The sequence below is a fragment of the Rhinolophus hipposideros genome (genome assembly GCF_964194185.1).
Source record: "Rhinolophus hipposideros genome assembly, chromosome: 8".
Classification (NCBI taxonomy): domain Eukaryota; kingdom Metazoa; phylum Chordata; class Mammalia; order Chiroptera; family Rhinolophidae; genus Rhinolophus; species Rhinolophus hipposideros.
Window position 1 is genome coordinate 93,973,169 of NC_138054.1, and position 18,504 is coordinate 93,991,672.

Here is an 18,504-nt window from a genome sequence, read left to right on the forward strand (position 1 = left end):
AGCATGCCCAGCCACCCGCTATCAGCTCCACCTGACTCTGTGCCCCTTCCAGCTCTTGTCCCACTGCCCACTCAAACCTGCTGTCCCTGTTCTGGGCCCTACACCCGAGTTCCAAGCCACGCAGCTCTGCCCCACGCCCCGGGAAATTCTCTCGTGCAGGCCGGCGGTCACAGGGTCCCCAGACCAGAGCCCGTTGTGTCCTATCTTTCTCAGCCACCCTCAGCCTGCACGCGCCCAGGGCTCTTCTGCCTGTCCTTCCTCTGCTCTCAGAGGCCACAGCGGCTCAGGCTCCTCTTGGCCCTTCATGTTTGCACCCCAGGATCTCCTTGCTCACCCCCCCACATCACTGCCCACTTGACACCCTTCTGGGGTGTCTCAGGGGTGCCTGTGATGAAGATGGACAAGCCGACATCTCTCTTCTGCTAGTCCACATCCACTCCCCTTCCCTCCTGCAAATGGCACCAGCACCCCAGCTCTCCCAGCACCTGTTCACACACGGAGGCTCCTCCCTCGGAAAGACCCCACATACATCCTCCCTGCTCCCACCCTTGCCCAGTCCCCACCCAGAACACCCTGTGACCCCATGTCCCCCATCCCTCCCCCCTCCCCTGTCCTTGCTCTTTGGGGCTCTTGAGTTGCCGGTCCCTCTGCCTGGGGGCTCTCAGCTCTGCCCCCCCACCCCCCGGTCTCACTTCTTCCTGGTGTCAGGGACATCGTCCAACACCCGCGTCACAAAGCCTTGGTGGCAGCACCCTGGTCACGGGTAACTGCTCCGTGTTCATCACTTGTGTGTGTGTGTTATTGCTACCTGTTCCACAGCACCACGGGCGGAATGTTCAGGTCACATGCTGAAGCCCTAGCCCCATGGTGACAGCAGCTGGAGGGGGGGTGTTTGGAGGCGGTGAAGCCACGAGGGTGGGGCCTTCCGAAAGGGCTTTGTGGTCTTGTGAGCGGAGACACGACTGTGCGTCCCATGAGGACACAGGGAGAAGACGGCAGTGTGCAGACCGAGGGGGAGGCCTCACCAGCGCTGACTGCCGGGCGCCTTGATCTTGGACTCCCAGCCTCACGAGTGTGAGAGATCGTCTCCTGTTTAAGCCGCCGCCTGTTGTGGTAGTTGGGGAAGACACCCCGAGCAGACTGAGACAGACGGGAGGGGGACTCCCAGGGAAGGGCCTGACCGCCCACCCCTGCAGGTGCAGGGCCCAGCGCAGGCCCGGCATGGAGACGCGCTCGGGAGACGGTGCAGAGCCCGTTGAGTGAGGTGGAGACGGGCAGGTGGCGTGCTGACACACCTGCGCTCGGCGAGTCCCTCACCTGCCTGCGCCCCCGAACCCTGGTCTGCAAAGAGGGGCTGGCCACCCTCTGGGGCAAGTGGGCTTACAAGGAGGCCAGGAAGCCCTACGCCGGGGACAGTGCAGCGCAGGGGAGGCCCCATGCGCCTGTCCACTGAACCAACAAATGAATGTGTGTGGCGATTCCCCCAGCTCCTGCCATCTGACCAGCCGTCGCTTCTCCAAAGGCTGTCGAAGGCTCCTCCACGTTCCTTATTTAAATCATTCAAGGAGATCCTTCCTCCAATACCAGCCTTGTCCCGGCGGGCTCCCTCCGGAGTAAAACACAAAACGGCGACAGCGGCCAGAGGAAGACAACCGAGCCAGTGTCCGCAGGCTGCGTGCGTCACACGCGAAGCGAGTGCTCCGACAGGTGCCCATGTCCAGGGCCTGGTGGTGCTGGTTGTGCTCTGGCTGGTTTCTTCTGGGGGCTCACCAGTGAGAGCAGGGAGGCGGCTCGGGCCTGTGGCCCTGGGGAGGGGCCCTCGGCCAGGCGGTGCCCAGTGGCGCAGGAGTAGCTTCCCCACCAGCCACCAGGTGGGGCCATCTGGACCGGGGCTGGGAGGGGGCCAGCAGGACAGCAGCATTCCCGACATATTTGGGATCTCCCAGAATTCCCGACCGGACCTTGATTTCCCACACCTGGGGCAAGGCTAGCAACAGAGTCCAATGGGAGTAGGGGGCAGAGCGCAGACACAATTAGATGGTCACGCTGTCCCATCAACTAACCGTGTCCTCAAAGCAGCCTGCCCGTGCCGGCCTTCACACAGCTAAACACCAAACAGAAGAAGCTTCCAGTGCTCAGAAACCCACGGGGGAGGCAGTGTTGCAGAGCGAGGCCGGGATCCGAGGAGACCCTTGAGTGTGTGCCGACCGACCCAGCCCAAAGGAGCAGGACGCCAGCCACGCGTCTGGCCACCTGGTGAGGTCCCCACCTACACACAGAGCCCACTGGAGGCCCCCGCCAGGTGCAAACTCATGGGCACTGCAGCTCATTCTCAAGGAGGGTGAAGAGATTCCCAACCCACTCCACACCTCGGCAAACTACACCACACTACAGGACCACACCACACAACACCTCGCAGGGTGGGCTGGGGTCACCAGGGACCCACTTCTCACTGAGCAGGGTGGGCCGGGGTCACCAGGGACCCACTGCTCACTGAGCAGGGTGGGCCGGGGTCACCCAGGGACCCACTGCTCACTGAGCAGGGTGGGCCGGGGTCACCCAGGGACCCACTGCTCACTGAGCAGGTGCACCAGGGTCACCAGGGACCCACTGCTCACTGAGCAGGTGCACCAGGGTCACCCAGGGACCCACTGCTCACTGAGCAGGTGCACCAGGGTCACCAGGGACCCACTGCTCACTGAGCAGGTGCACCAGGGTCACCCAGGGACCCACTGCTCACTGAGCAGGTGCACCAGGGTCACCAGGGACCCACTGCTCACTGAGCAGGGTGGGCCGGGGTCACCCAGGGACCCACTGCTCACTGAGCAGGTGCACCAGGGTCACCAGGGACCCACTGCTCACTGAGCAGGTGCACCAGGGTCACCCAGGGACCCACTGCTCACTGAGCAGGTGCACCAGGGTCACCAGGGACCCACTGCTCACTGAGCAGGTGCACCAGGGTCACCCAGGGACCCACTGCTCACTGAGCAGGTACACCAGGGTCACCAGGGACCCACTGCTCACTGAGCAGGTGCACCATGGTCACCAGGGACCCACTGCTCACTGAGCAGGTGCACCAGGGTCACCAGGGACCCACTGCTCACTGAGCAGGTGCACCAGGGTGCCACTGGCACAGGACCCCCCAACGTACTCCTGTTGTTGTTACCATCACTATCACTTTAGGGGTCCCCCCGACTTGCTCCCCCCTTGTGTGCCGTGGGATCTCTCCCTGTGGCTCTTTTCAAGCTCTACTCCTTCCTCACGTCCCCTTGGAAAGGAGGCCAGCCTCCAACTTTGTTATCCAATTTTGGGGATGGGGTGGCAGCAGCAGCCCAGGAGTGGAGGCAGGTGGGGGTACCCAGGGAGCTTGGACCACAACTTGCAGATCATGTGACCCTGACTAAGTGGGTCTGCTGGGGCCTGGCAAGACCTCAGCTCCTTCTGGGTTTGTTTCTCCTGGCTGGCTGGCTCTGTCTTCGATGGACTCCCGCCGACTCAGGGGTGGGGCTGAGCCCTGGGTCCAGGTGCTAACAGGATGCTGCTTTCTCCTTCAGGAGAGGAAGGGAGCCCTGGGTCCTCAGTGTCCAGCCCACTCTGGGGAGCACTGTGCTCTGTTGCTGAGATCACAGAGTCTGGGCTCACTCCCTGCCCTCCCTTCTCACAGCTGTGTGACACTGGGCAGGTAACTTAACTTCTCTGTGCCTCATTTCCTCACCTATAGGATGGGCACTGATTCGTCTACCGTGCTGGTCAGCCTTTTGCAGCAAGCGTTTTAAGTGCCTGAAGGAACAGCCAAATATACAAGCAGATCTGGTGCTCGGTCTTCTCCCCAGAGAACACACTGCACTGGAGCTTTTGACTCAGCTTCAGGGCAATGGTCCCTTCCCGTCCTGCTGCTGTGGGGCTCCGAACGGCAGCCAAACAGACTCCCTGTGACAAAGAGGCCAAGCAGGCCGCCGCTGAGACCCACTATCAGCTGAGCAAACCTGCCCCATGGGAGACAACTCTGAGCTGGGGCCAGGGTGGAGGGCGAGACGGGCTGTGACGGAAACGCCTGCTCTCCCAGATGAGGCCACGCTCACACAGACCCACCCCAGCCGCCAGCGCCTCACTGGAGGGGCAGACTCATCACCTGGGAGTCTGGCTCCAGAGGCGCCCAGGCAGGTCTGCCCGAGGGCCTGGCTGGGTGTGGAGTGTGGGTGGGCCCGCGGCCATGGTGTGTGTACCGGCCCCCACCCAGCCCTGCGCTCAATAGCCCTTGCTCCTGCCCTGTTTACCGGAGGGGGGGGGAAGGCCCCTCGCTGCTGTGTAAACAGACTTTCCAAAGGCCTGTGCTTTCTCACCCCTCTCCAGCTCTCCAAACTCACATTATGAATTGGTGGGCTTATCGGAAGGGCCGTCTGGCAGTGAAAAGATGCTTCCACGCATTGTGAGCCTGCATGGAAACCCAGTCATGTCACCTCAAGGACAAAGGAACTCAAGTGTTTGAAATGCAAAAATATTTTGACCCAACTACATCATTTTTCAAAGGAAAAAAGTAATTCACGGCTCACAATTCACTTGCTATCTCGCAGGAAGTCCTGTATTTCTTATTAACTCCCCAAGGCCTGTTTCTCCGTGTGAGAGGTCATGTCAGAGGGCCAGGGTGTGAGGGGCACTTAGGAGTTTTCTTTCTGTCTCTTCCTGTTGTTGTTTTTCTTTTAATGCTGCCTCGTGTTTACTAGGTGCCCGCCCAGCGCTGCTCTGGGCCTTATCTCAAAGGTCCTCGCAGGCCAGGAACTTCAGTGGGACGCAGACTGTCTGCCCTGTGGTGCCAAGTCAGAAACCAAGTCTCCAAGAGGTTAGGTGACTTGCCCCAGGTCACAGTAGTTGATGGTGGAGCCAGAATTAAAACTCCTGTGTCTAATCCCCCTCTGGATGTCCTCTCCTGGGCTTTTTGGATCCCCTGTGTAATGTTGGTGTTTGGATGAGACTTCAAGGGCTATCACCACCATCACCACCATCACCACCATCACCACCATCACCACCATCACCACCATCATCACCACCATCACCACCATCACCACCATCACCACCATCACCATCACCACCATCACCACCATCACCACCATCACCACCATCACCACCATCACCATCATCACCATCACCACCATCACCACCACCATCACCACCATCACCATCATCACCACCACCATCACCACCATCACCATCATCACCACCACCATCACCACCACCATGACCACCACCTGCATCACCATCATCATCACTCTTTACCATCATCACCCTTTACCATCATCACCATTACCTTCATCATCACTAGTACCACCATCATCATCACTATCACCACTACCTTGGTCTCTCTCTGAGCCCTAAGCATGTACCAGGTGCTATTTGAAGTGTGCTTTACATATAATAACTCACGTAATCAATAATGACAACTTTGAGGGAGAAGTTACTAGTGTTTCCATTTTACAGACAAGGAAATCAAGGTGCCAGAGGATAAAGAAGTCTTCAGACAGACTTCTAGAAGCCTTCTGAGAAATTCTTTCCACCACCAAATCTCGAGGTCCACTTGAAGTGTGTGGGCAGGCCTTCACGAGGCCGTGGGAGTGGCTCCGAGGGGTCTGCACCAAGAGGCAGCCTGTGGGGTTAGAGGTGAGCGAGCCCCCAATGCCTCTAACACTGTGTGTGGGGTCTGAGCCCCAGAGGCCCAGGAATTGGGACAGCTCAGGAAGTGCCCCCATGGGTAGGACAGGGCAGGGCACTTGCTCGGGCTCAGGCAGCCAAAGCTGTTTGTGCTGCTGGAAAGGCAAGGTTTTCCCTGGAGGGTGAGGGTGCAAAAGGGGCGCTGGCAGAGAGTGCACGGGCAGGAGCTTCTGAGGAGGTGAACGCTGTGTCATGCTGGGAAACCAGGGCCCCAAGGAGGGGCGAGGGCTTTGAGGAGTATTTCAGTGACACTTTGGGGGCCAAAAGGTGATTATGAAAGAAAACTTCTGGGTGTTTATTAAGGGGCACAGGCGTAGCATTTGCTGCAGGAATGGGAAGGATGCCCAGGACGCGACAGGACAACCAGGTAAACCAACTAGGAGAGGAGGTGGGCGCCAGCCCAGGCTGAGTGGATGCGGCTCTCTTCCCCTGTCCCTCTCCCACACCTGGTTCTGGGGAACACACACTTCCCATTCAGACACCCTGGAAAGTGGATGACCCCCGACAGTGAGGACCAGCTAGGTGCCCCCCACCCCGGGCACGGCCTCGTGTTGAGGAGTCTGGGTTTGGGAGCATTTTGCGAGGGCTGAGCTATTGTGGACAGTCTGAGTGACCTCAGACGGGTGAATGCACTGGTCTGATCCCCAGGAAGAGAAGCAGCTGCCTCCCAGAGCCACCAGCACTCTCCAGATGTGATCTAAGCTCGTCACCTCCACCAGCCGAGGGACACGGCAATGAGCACGCAGGTGTGTCCTCTGCCTCCCTGGGTCCTGGCCCCATGGCCTGGCTCTGCACACAGAAAGACAGTCATGCGCCTTCCTCCTGGGGGAGCCAGGACACACAGGCCTCCCCTCGGGCTGGTTCTGCCTCCTGTGGGGCTGCACGTGGGCAGACACTGGACGAAGACACCCCGTGTCTCCCGGGGGAGGGGAGGGCGGCCCAGACCATCCTGAGGACGAGCTTGAGGGTTTTCACTACCTTGCCAGTTCCCTTCTACTCCTGCCTCTGCACTTCTTATCCAAAACAGAAATACAAAGGGAGGAAATCTATTCAAAATTCCTCCTCCTCATTTTATTTTTGCAGTTCTCTGGGGTGCCTACGCTTCAGATTTTCTTCCGATAATTATCTGCCCTTTCGAGGCCTTGGTAACTCGCATGGCACACAGGACCTCGTCACGTAAACACAGAGAATGCATGGCTCCCCGGCTTGGCCACAGCACACAGTATGTCCGCAAGTAAGCACAGAGATGCGTGGCTCACCGGTCCCTCCCCCCAGGGTGAATGTGGAGAAGCGAATTTTTACGATTTTTTTTTTGTCTCTGAATATCTCTCCCTACACTCAGCGGATCCATGATGAACACCACATCAGACTCTTTTTATGTGATAATTTTCCATCCCCGGCAATGCAGACATTTCTGTGGCTAATACTCTGAATCTTGGCCATTGCTCAGAAATAACAGAGGCAAGGTTCCAACATGAAATAATAAGTCTCGCCTTTTATGACTTAATTTATCAACACTATACTGGAGAAACATCTTGTTAACTGGGTGAGAAGCAGCCGTTCAGCGAATGGCCGTGGCTGATGGAAGTGGGTGTCAGGTGGAATAATGGGTCCTGTTAGCATACAGAGAGGCCAGCTGAAGGCGGCGTTATTCAAAGAAGAAAATACTACTGAATAAGAAGCAGGACCCTCATACTGAATCTGTTCAATTAAGAATCTCACTCCTTCTGGCCCAAATCCATCTATTATCCTCACAATGTCCCCCTGCATAGAACAGGGGACGAAAGAAGGAATTGCTTCGAAAAATGGCTCCTTAGAATTAGCCACCTCCAGGAACATGGCCAGGCCCACGTGGCAAGATGGTGCATTTCTGCCGAAAATGAACAGAAGAAGCATTGCGACAGACTCCTGCAAGCTTGCCCCGCCACAAGGAGGAGTGCCTGACTGGGGACATTGGAGCTGGGCATCCCCAGGGCACCACGGCCCCCAAGAACAAAGGCCGGGGAGGCCCATCACAGGTGAGCGGGGTCCCACAACATGAACCCCAGGGGGGCAGAAATGGGGAGAGTTCAGCCTGTGTCTCCAGCACCTGGGACAGCGTCCTGCACACAGTAGGTTCTTGGTAACCAGTCGCTGAATGGGTGAGTGAATGAATGAACGCAGGGCGTTTTGAGACTCTGCAGAATCGGACAAAACGGCAGACGCCCTAAGGGAACGAGTCAGGCAGGTGAAGCGAGACGAGGCCTCAGGACCCAACAGCCGCCCCACCTCAGTGCCTGACAGACGTCCCAGTTCTGTGCAACGGAGAGACCCACAGGGTAGTTCTGCCAGGGCAACCACTGCGGCGTCCGTCCGGAACTTTCTGGCTGCAGAGCTGGAGGGCAGAGAGCTCGGGACGGTATCACACTGGCAACTGGCAGCTGAGCCTGGAAGTCACCCAGCATGCGTCCCCCACAGCCACCCGCCAGCCTCGTCACCAGCACCGCTATGCGCCAGGCACCATCCGGGCACTTTACATAACATAACACGTTTAATAACTAAAGTACCCCACACACGCATCCATTTCTAAAAAGCACCCATTAAATCACCACAAAGAGTGACATTATTTCTGCATATTTCCTTCCAGACTTCTTGTTTTACATCCGTAGATGTGTGTGTATATTTCTTATGTGTGTGTGTGACGATAAGATGCCACTTTTTGAGAACATCTCTTTTTAAAAAAGTGAAAAGCCTTTATTTCTTAGAGCAGTTTTAGGTTTATAGAAAAATGAGTGGGAAGTACAGAGGGTTCCCGCAGACCCTCTCTCACCCCCCAGCCCCAGTTTCCCTTATTCTTAATATCTTGCGTTACTTAGTATGGTCACGTGTTACTACTGATGGGTCCATACTGACACATGGTCACAGTCCAGAATTTACACTGGGTTCCCCCTTGGTGTTGGACCTTCTACGGGTTTGGGTAAACGCAGAACGACACGCATGCATCACGATAGCGGCGACAAGAGTAATTTCGCTGCCCTAAAACCCTCTGTGACCCCTATTCATCCCTCCCTCGTCCCACCCGACAACCACAACCACTGACCCTTTTACTGTTCCCATAGTTCTGCCTTTCCAATGTCACAGAGTTGGAACCACACAGCACGCAGCCTTTTCGTATCGGCCGCTTGCAGTTAGTGACGTCATTTACGGTTGCTCTGTGTTTTCCTGTGGCTTGAGAGCAACGCCCTCTTTTTAGTGCCAGGTCACCCAAATGCCTCTTTCAGGCACTGGGTGGGTTGGTCCCTCCTCACCTGTCCTCTTGGACCTCACCACTCATCAGTCAAGGTCGACAGAAGGATGAAGTTCCCTGGCCTGTTCTTAAGCGTCATTCACTGATTCACCCCTCCCAACAAAGGGACAGGCGCCTCCCACAACTGACCTGACATCGCTTTTTCCAGGCAACTCTGGACCACAGGTCAGATGCTCTCTTCAAGGAAGAGGGTCAGTCTCAAGGGCTAGGCACAGCCAGGAGATACATGGACACGGGCGAGGAGGGGACACTGCCAGTCAGACATGGCTGCAAGAGGTAGCGGGCTGTATTTTCACTTTATCCTTGTCTTTCCTCCATGCTCACGGTTTCCTTGCCTTACTGTGGGCTCCATTCTCTTTGCACACCCCAGGGCTTCTCCCTACTTCAGCTGTCACCTGGGAACTGGCATTGCCAGCTCCACCGCCACCTCCTCCAGAAAGCCTGCTGTGTTAGGCTGCATTACTGCCCCACTTGCATGCCCCCTGCTGCATGACCCACCGCTCCCGTGAAAGGCAGGTTCCCCCCTGTGCTGGTGGCCATGACCGTGGGGTGACCTTGGCTGATGTGGGCAGAAGGACTAATGTGCTCTTTCTGAGCCTAGGCCTCGATGGTTATAAGCATCTGCTTTTCCTCTTCTCATGCCATCACCATGAAGACAACAAGCACCAGAGAGCCCACTGTCTGAGGAGGACGAGACGGTCAGCTTGGAACCAAGCCCAGCTGAGCCCAGCCGAGATCAGCCAGCTTGCACAGGTAAGTGAGAATCAGCATGTGTGGTCTAAGAGTCCAGGGTGGTTTGTTACACAGCAGTATGGCTGCAATAGCTGACTGATACACCTGCTTCTAGTCACTCCAGCCCGATCCAGTCTTGCGTTTCTCTGTATTACACCCATAGGTTAGTGCCACTCTGGACTCAATGCCTAAAGCACCCAGGCTGGCGTGACTTTACATGTGGAGAGCAGCACTGGAGACACATGATTAACACGATATTCCAGATCACTTGCTTCGGAGTCTTGCTGGCTGGCATTTGATGGTTTCTGGCTTCTCCACTGAATTGTGTGGCAAGTGACCCCCCATTCTCTGTGCCTGTTTCCTAAGCAGTAAAGTGGGGGTGACAGTGCCTGCATGGAGGAATGTGGGCACAGGTGCCTGGTGTGGGCCAGCATTCTGACCACATGACGGCATAATAATAAGCCCGCCCCTGGCCCACAGGGCTGGGGCTCCATAGAGGCCAGCCTCCTTGGGGCCAGGCAGGGCCAGGTGCCACTTCTGCTCTCCTCTCCTCCTGGCTCCACGTGCATGGGCAGCCTGACAGCATCGTGAGGCCCCAATGGGACCCCCGCACGCACACCCACCCCGTGGCATCAGGAGGCCGGAGAAGTTGGCGAATAAAGGGCCAGCCAGGATGGGCCCCTCCCCAAGCTGGGCCACATCCTGCTCCATCCCAAGATAGCAGGTGGCTTCTTAGAGAACACAGCCTTCCCTGTGGCCCTGCCCCTTCCAGAGTTTCTGCAGGCAGGGCAGGCTGCAGAGCCCCCAGGCGCTGCCCTTGCGGGAGGATGGACCACACCCCCACACCCCAGCTCCAGCACAATCCCGGGCTGAGAAGTGATGAGAGGTCCGGCTCCCCACTCTCAGGACCAGGACCTGCCCAGGGCCCCCCGCCTGGAAACCAAAACGTGTGCTCATGGCCTGTGCAGGCCTGGGGCTCAGAGGAGGGCCAGCTGCATAGCCTGGCTCCCCAACACCATCTGAGGCATGAGGGGACCTCAGGAGCCGACCCTCCCTGGAGGCCTGGGGTGCTTAACCGGCACTGAGAGAGAAGTGGGCACAGCCCCAAGTGGCCAGGCTGCGGGCAGACCCCAGCACCCACCGGCGCTGCTGTTTTTTCCCAGGAGAGGGACTGGCCACTGGACATCCGTTTGTGTGAAGCCAGGAGGGGCCTTATACCCAGGATGACAGCTATCCCCGAGGTGAGGCGGGGCGGAGGTGAAGCCCTGTCTTCTCTTCCAAAGCTCGGCTGTGCCGGGAGCTGGCAGGGGAGCGCCCCACCCAGGGCAGTGACATCGACTTCGCCCGCTGCGGGTCTGTGCGTTTTAAGCAGAAGACGCAGAATAGGCCTTAGAGCTGATGTATTTTTCTCTCCTGATCGTGCGGCACAATTTAATTAACCCACTATTGCACCCACCTGAAGATTACAGTTTATTGACACCACCATCTGGCTCCTGTGAAGCTGGTAATGTAGATAATAAATCTGCTTCATTAGCCGCTGCCTGCCACCTCTCCTAGCACCCACCTGCCAGGACCGCCTCTGACACCCTGAGGGGCTGGTGTGGTTTCCAGGACAGCCACGTGGGGCAGACACCTGCGCCTGTGAACTCTGACCCACTGCAGGTGGCACAACACCACCTTGGAGACAGGTGTCCTCAAAGAGGCCCAACGTGGCCAGCATCCACCCAGGGTCGCACCGGCCTCCTCAGGCCACTCCAGCAATAGCAGTGGCACCCCTAACGCCCACTCAGCAGGCCTGGTGCCAGAGCTGTGCCCGGTCGCTATCTTGTTACCCGAATCAATGCTCGGCCCACGCACGCCGTGCTGGGACTGGGAGCTCCCAGTGTGCTCAGGAGGAAGCGGAAATGCAGCAGTCCCAGTAGAGGCAAGGGCCCCACCATCGGGGCAGAACCAGGTTCAGAGGGTGGGGTGGGCTGGGAAGCACTGGGCCTCCAGAAAAAAGAAGGTCCTTTTGTTTACCTTCCAGGTGAGTGCCCGTTTTCAAGTTCTGAGTCCTTCACATTGGTGGTTTTGTGTGCTGTTAAGATTTAAGTTTGGGCACAAAATCTCAGCAGGTGGGAGAAGGTCCTGACCACAGAGATGGGTCCCCATGTAACCTGCTCTCACACACGGTGCCGGGGCTGCTGGGGGACCCGAGGGTCCCTTCCCACTCTCCCACGGCCAGGCCCTCGGACCCAAGCTTCAGCCTAGTCCTCTTTCAGACATTTCACACAGGTGCTGCAGGCTGACAGAGGAAACCTGGTTCATTGCTTTCTCAGGAGCACAACGAGGGGAAAGCCACTGTTCTTCCCGCTGTCCTCCCCCCAGGTGTGGCTCTCAGACCTGAGCAGGTGTGTGGAACAAAGTGCTGTCTGTGCACGCCTGCTGGAGCCCTGGCCCCCTCAAGCCCCCAGGCCGAGGGCCGCAGCAGGTCACAAGTGACCAGAAGGAAGTGAGTTACCCTCACCTGTCCCCAGACTCTTCTGAGGTTTAAGCTAATCGGGAATCCCTCCATTGGGTGGGGGTGAGGGGAGTGGAGTCAACCCATGGAGGGCGGGGGACAAAATGCAAAAAGGTTGCATGTATAATGTCATCACCCAGCCCAGCGGGAGCTGCTTGTAACTCACTGGGCTACACTATCAGCCCATTAATCACCCTTATCTGCGAAGGAAGGGGCCACTGGTGCCACCGCCCCGGGGGCAAGTCCTGGGCTGCGAGGTGGCTGCAGGTCAGAGTCCGCCCAGGGGCCTGATGTTCTGCCCCAAGCCGCCTCTTTAGATAAGCGTCAACAGTTGTGAAAAAGGAGGCCTCCCAGGACGGGCCGGGGGAGGGGCAGGTAGCCAGCCGTGGGGCGGTCCCGGGACGCGGGTCCCCAGGGCCACCGGCCAGGAAGGGACCGGCGGCGGAGGCGGCACTTTCCGACTTTCTGGTCTTGGCCCCATTACACCTCTCGCTTTGCAGCCTTTGATTCAGCAAAAATCAAGGATGCGAACTTCTTAGGAGTGCTTAGTTTCCATGGCAACCGAAGCTGACCTCAACATTATTGTTCTCAAGAGGGGACTGACTTTCCTATATGTTCATTCACTGAATTAATGGACTCCCGGCTCTTTTATCAGCAACCCCCGAACAAAGGAAAGAGAGACATGTCGTCAAAGGGCTTTCAGCCACTGTCCAGCCTTTTGTCGAAGGCTTACTGCAACGAGGCGAGTCCATTGAGCCCGAGATTATCAAAATCAACTCGGGGCCGTCTCCGTGGCAGCTAAACACACTTTGATTTCATAAAGACATAACTGATCCCACATGCAAATTCATAATTGGGATCGCAGGGTTCCTAGGCTTGCGGCGAGGGTGTGTTTTTTGGGCACTAAAGCAGGGCCCTAGTGGCTCTGGAGTGTTGCTGCTGGGACGTGCACAGGAGTAAGAAGAGAATTTCCAGCCCTCACCTCACCAGCACAGGCCATGCTGACGACGGGGAACCACGCTTATTCCAGTCCCAGTGAGACCGGCTGGACCCAACACGAGTGGGCACATGAAAGTCCACTCTGGGGTTGCATGGTGGTCCCGGGACCCTTCTCCTTCCAGCCACATTCCTGCCCCGCCCGCCTTCCTCTAACCCTCCAGCCACCTGGAAAATGCCTCTGTTTCCTCCCGGGCACAAACAATGCAGAGGAAGCAGCACTGAACGCCAGTGTCAGCTACACCGTGCAGTGCCCAGGGGCTTCAACAGCCCACGGAGACTAGGACCTGGGCCCCCAGAGCCGAGTGTGTCCTGGCCACTGCTGGGTACACCCCGGGGTGTGGTCTGTCCCGTCACTGCTGCAGAAAAGACATTTCGCACTGGCCTGTCTGTCTCCACTCCCACCGCCCTGGGGCTCCCTCAGCCCAGCTCTTTCCCGGCTGCTAGTCACCCTTCATTAGCGCCACCCCCAGGGACCCAAGAGACCTCCTGGCTGCCCAATACCAGAGGCATTGCACCAGGTCAGGTGACAGAAAAACATGCACACACAACAGCCCAGGGGGACAGGCCAGGGTTCTAATGTCCAAATAATCACCTCACAAATGATCATAAACATCGCTCCATCACCCCGTCTGGACAGTGCCAGCTGGGCGAGCAGGTGACTTCTGCGACCTGTAGCATTTTGTACGTAACAACAGCGAGAGATTTACGGACCCATCACGGCCCCTCTTCCAGCAGGAGGACTTTGTGAGCTCCACTTCTTTTTGACTCTCCTCTGAGCCCGGCCCTCCCCGGAGTGCTGACTGGGGTGCTCCATTGGTCCAAGCTTCTCATGAGGCACCTTTTCAAGTTTCCAGTCCGAGCCCTACTGATTCGAATTCCTGATTTATTTATTTGGGGGGTGGGGTGGGGTGGAGAAGAAAAAGAAAAAGAAAAAGGCTACTTCCCTTTGTTTGTGTTTTCTCCGGGCTGCACTGTATTAACACGTCCTTCCTTTTCAAGACGGTCAAAGAAAACAAGATAAAGTGGCACAAAGGGAAGGCTACTGGGGTCCTGTGTTTGCCCCTTTTCATATCACTGAAGAGATTGAATCAAAATTCTTTTAGCTGATACCATCTCCCCGGGTGGACTACACTCTTGTTAACGGATAAATTCAAGCCCTCCAGAAAGTCAAAGAATAAATTTAAGCCTTTTGCCAAATGTCTGTCCTATTGGATTTTGATAAGACGGCCATTGAGCCTTAATAATGACTTCCATCCATTTTCAGCGGGCCCTTAACACGGCTCTTTATTCGTCCCCAAAGCCTCTTCGCCCGGCCTTTTTATTACCGGCTCTGGCGGGCTCTCCAGGGAGCGGGGCGACCCGAGTGATGGATGGACAACTCGCTAGATTATCTCCCGCAGATGTTTGCTCTCCAGGAGCCCCGGGCTTTCCCTCTAAGTAAACAGAGACTAAATAGAGCCGGTGGAGGGAGCAGCCCCAGAAGTCCTGGCACCGAGGCTAGAAAAGGCGACGCAGCCTGACCTGCGGCCAAAGTGACTTTGGGGGAAGCTCCTCCAACTCACCCAGGGAGCGCACCAGGGCGGTGCAGAGTGGGAGGTGGGGGGGAGGGGGAGGGGGGTGGGGGAGGGGGCGGGGGGCGGGGGAGGGAAGCAGGAGGGGCGAGCAGGGGTCCAGTCTCATCAGCACCAAAGCCAAGCTGCACAAGCTGCGGAGGACACATGGGGACAGGGACCAGGGACCGTGGAGGAGGCAAGAATGCAGGACAGAGGTGGAGAGGGTCGTGAGGTATGGAGAAAGGGTAGGGCTGCAGGGATCACAGGAGGGGCATTGGAGGGTGGGGGTGTGGAGGCTGCTCAGAGGCGGGGCATGCGGCCTTGCCAGGTGCGGCCTTGCCAGGCGGTGGCTCCGCCCCTTCTGAAGGCGGGGCCAAGCCTGGCGCCTCTTATAGGTGGTGGCCGCTATCACTCCAGAGCCCTGCCCAACCCCCCACCAGCTGGGTCCTGAGTTCGAATCCCACGCCCTCTGCTGATGCGGGAGACCTCCCTGGGCGTGGGTTTTTTCTCCCTGTAAACTCTGAACAAATGGATTCTTCAGCCCCACCAGCAACCTGGCTCTCTAATACTTAGAATTTATAACCGCAATTCCCCACAAGATATCACATTTTCTGTATATCTCTGTGTCAAGCCACTGATCGAATTCATTAACTTTTGTTACATTTCACTGATGCAGATAAAGAACAGAAATATAATTATCCTAATGATGGCATAGATGAAGCTCAGAGATGTCAACTAACCAACCCGAGGCCACACAGCCCCCCCAGTGCTTCTGGACCATATTTTTAAGGCTCACAAACCCGTGAGTCTTTGGGAGCAGAGAGGCCCTGTTCAGCCAGACACAGAAATGACGACTTGGGGTTCACATCCCATTACCAGGGAATCCAGCAAATTAGTTTTTAAAATAGCAGGCCGAGGCATGTGGAGCTATATTCTGTAATGAACATATGTATCTCCACAGCGGTAAGTTACCGTCGGCGCGGAAGGCGGTCCTCCTACTTGGAAGAAGGTCAGATGAGTGCTGCACTTACCCATCTTTACCGCCCCGGTTAGCTCTGCTCACACCTCTCTCAGCCCATCCGCTCGCTCCCTCCCAAAGCAGCGGGCACATCACAGCAGGGGGGGTCCACAGCTAAGCCCCAGGCTCGGGGTTCCACCGTTTCACCAATGTGACCTTGGGCACCCACCTGTCAGTCAAAAGCCCCAAATGCTGATAACACCGAAGCTCAGTGGGAGACTGGGACAGTCCTGGGTTCAGGGGGTGGTGGGGCAGAGCCCCCTCCAGGGAGCACCCTGGACGTGAGCTGGCTGGGAGTCAGGAGGCCTGCCCCCAAACAGACGGCAGATAAGACCCCTGTGGCCCTGCTGCCCAATGCTGGCTCCCTGATGCTCGGGGCTGTGGGGTCAGGCCTGTTCTGATGCTGTGTGGAGAGGGACCCCTGGACGTCTGGACTCCTGGACGGGCCTCACAAGGGCCTGTGTTCGAGGGGATGCCCATGCACACTGGGCCGTTGTGGGCAGGGCCCTGGCAGGGCGGCACCTCGCACCCAGCCCGCAAGCAGCTCTCAGGAAGAAGGGCCTCTGGACCACGTCAGCCAAGGCCCCTCAGGCCCCGCTGGGGCTGCAGGAGGACAGAGAAGACCCCTGTGCTTGTCCCACCTGTTCGTGTTCTGGTGCAAAAGCATCCAGCGCTTGCCTCCTCACCGCGCTTTCCTTTAGATATGACCTTCCAGCCTTCTGCCTTCACACTTGTGCCCAGGATGGACGAGTGACTGCCCGGCCTGTCACAGATGCAGCGCTCTAACTTCCTGCCAGGCCGCCCACTGTCAGGAGGGAGTCCTGCCCAGGCTTGGACGGTCAGGGTCATAATTGTGGTGGGAAAAATGAAGATTTCACATTTGCTCTGCAAGTTGAGACTGGAGTTGACTGTAGGTCCCTTTTTGTGGGAAGTGAAAATACCTCAACTCTTTAAAATGTGGGAAAGCTGCTTCAGAGCTATCACTACTTTATATCCTTGAAGAAAGTACGAATTCCTTCCCAGAGGCAGGAAACGGAAAAAGAACGCTGTTGGGCTTGACATCACTTTGAAGAGCAAAGGGCTCAGGCCACCCCTGGACAATGGGCCTGGCAGTGGACACATGGCCCGGCATCTGATCAGTCACCAGGCTCCCACGGGGCCAGACACAGACCCTGAGGTATGGAGACGAACGAGGTAAAAAGGGTTACCCTGTCAGAGGTCCTTCAGGAGGTCACTGCAGGATCAGAAAATGTCTCCCATTGCAACATTTTCTCCAAAATCAATGTCTCTGGTGTGAACCTGGCAGGAAGGGGCAGATCCCCAGTCCGTTCCAGATAACTCTGCTCAGATGGCAGGTCGTATCCTTTACCCATACGTCTGCTTATATGGCGGGTCCCCATGTCCTACCCCCCATAAAGAACTGCCCAGATGCCTAGGCTCCAACCACCAAGCCAGGCGCAGGGAGAACGCGAAGGGAGCAAGGGAGGGGCCTTCACCATGACTGGAATGCTCAGCGCTCAGCCTGACAGCCCGGAGAGCACATGTTCTGTGACTGTGACCCTAAGAACAGAGCACTTGACAAGAGCTGGCTGACCGGTGCTGACTCACGCCCCAGCAGCCTGCTGGGCTTCCTGACGCTGCCCGGCACGACGCGTACATGCAAGACGCCGAGTGAGAGAGAAAATGCCACCTCAGTTCTACTGAAAACCCCAATGCTAGAACAGCTGCCGTGCGTGAGTGTGGGTGTCTGTGTGTGTGTTTGCACGTCTGTGTTCATGTGTAACCATGCGTTTGTGTGCACATGTGCCTGTGTATACCATGAGTTGTGTCATGTGGGCATGTTTGTTCATGTGTTTGTGTTACCGTGTGTCGTGTGCCGGTGTTCACGTGACATGTGTTTGTATGCGTGTGTGTGGTATGTGTGTGCATGTGTGTACATGTGTACGTGAGTGCTTGTGAATGACACAAATTCGATGGGGGCTCTGACGACAGGCTGCAGGTTTTGGAGATGATTTCTGGGTCTGATCCCTTCTGCCAGCTGCCTAGCCCACAGCGCGCAGACATAGGTACGTACCTACCTGTGGGGGGTGCTTCCCTCTGGGATGTGTACATCCTTCAGGCCTAGTTCACCCTTGGGTCTTTTAGAGCTAATGTCTGTCAACCAGCTATTATCCGTCACCAGCCAGAAGAGTAGCAAATGACATCCACAGCGACACTTTCTCTCGCCTACCAGGCTGCTTGCTGAGCGCCCTGCCCAGGCCCTCTTTGGAGGCTGAGTACAGCAAAAGGCTTTGCTGAACCTGCAGCCAATCGTGTGTTTTACTCCCTACCGGCTTTTCATGTGAATATCCAGTGAAGATAGTGAAATAAACACAACCTGCGTTTATTTAATTTCATGCATCACCTGGGATCCCCGCAGGTACAGGGCTCTGCTCGGTGCCCAGGAGCCAGGGGGGCGCAGTGAGGTGACCCCTACCTGCCCACACGATGAAAGTCAGCCCCGTCCTCATTACAGAGTCACTGCTTTGTACACGCGTGGGGCTGCAGATAACAATCAATCGTGGATTGCCTGCGCGGCCACCGGCCCGACTACACACACGCTAGCACAGGGACACACACGACCGAGGCAAGAGAAAGCGTGGAACCAGCTCTCCTACCTTTTGGATGCAGCCTTCCTGTGACGACACTTCTGCATCCGTCAGCATTTGCT

At 57.0% G+C, this 18,504-nt stretch overlaps 1 protein-coding gene across 4 annotated transcripts in view; it reads right to left on the reverse strand.

The window, feature by feature from the left end:
• The window catches only part of PRDM16 (PR/SET domain 16), a 314,562-nt gene that overhangs the window by 138,647 nt on the left and 157,411 nt on the right, over window positions 1-18,504 (reverse strand). For all 4 annotated transcript variants that reach the window (XM_081057129.1, XM_081057127.1, XM_081057128.1 and 1 more), the window contains exon 3: window positions 18,452-18,502. In XM_081057129.1, coding sequence (XP_080913255.1) covers window positions 18,452-18,502 — 51 coding nt within the window. The remainder of the gene's footprint in view (window positions 1-18,451; window positions 18,503-18,504) is intronic.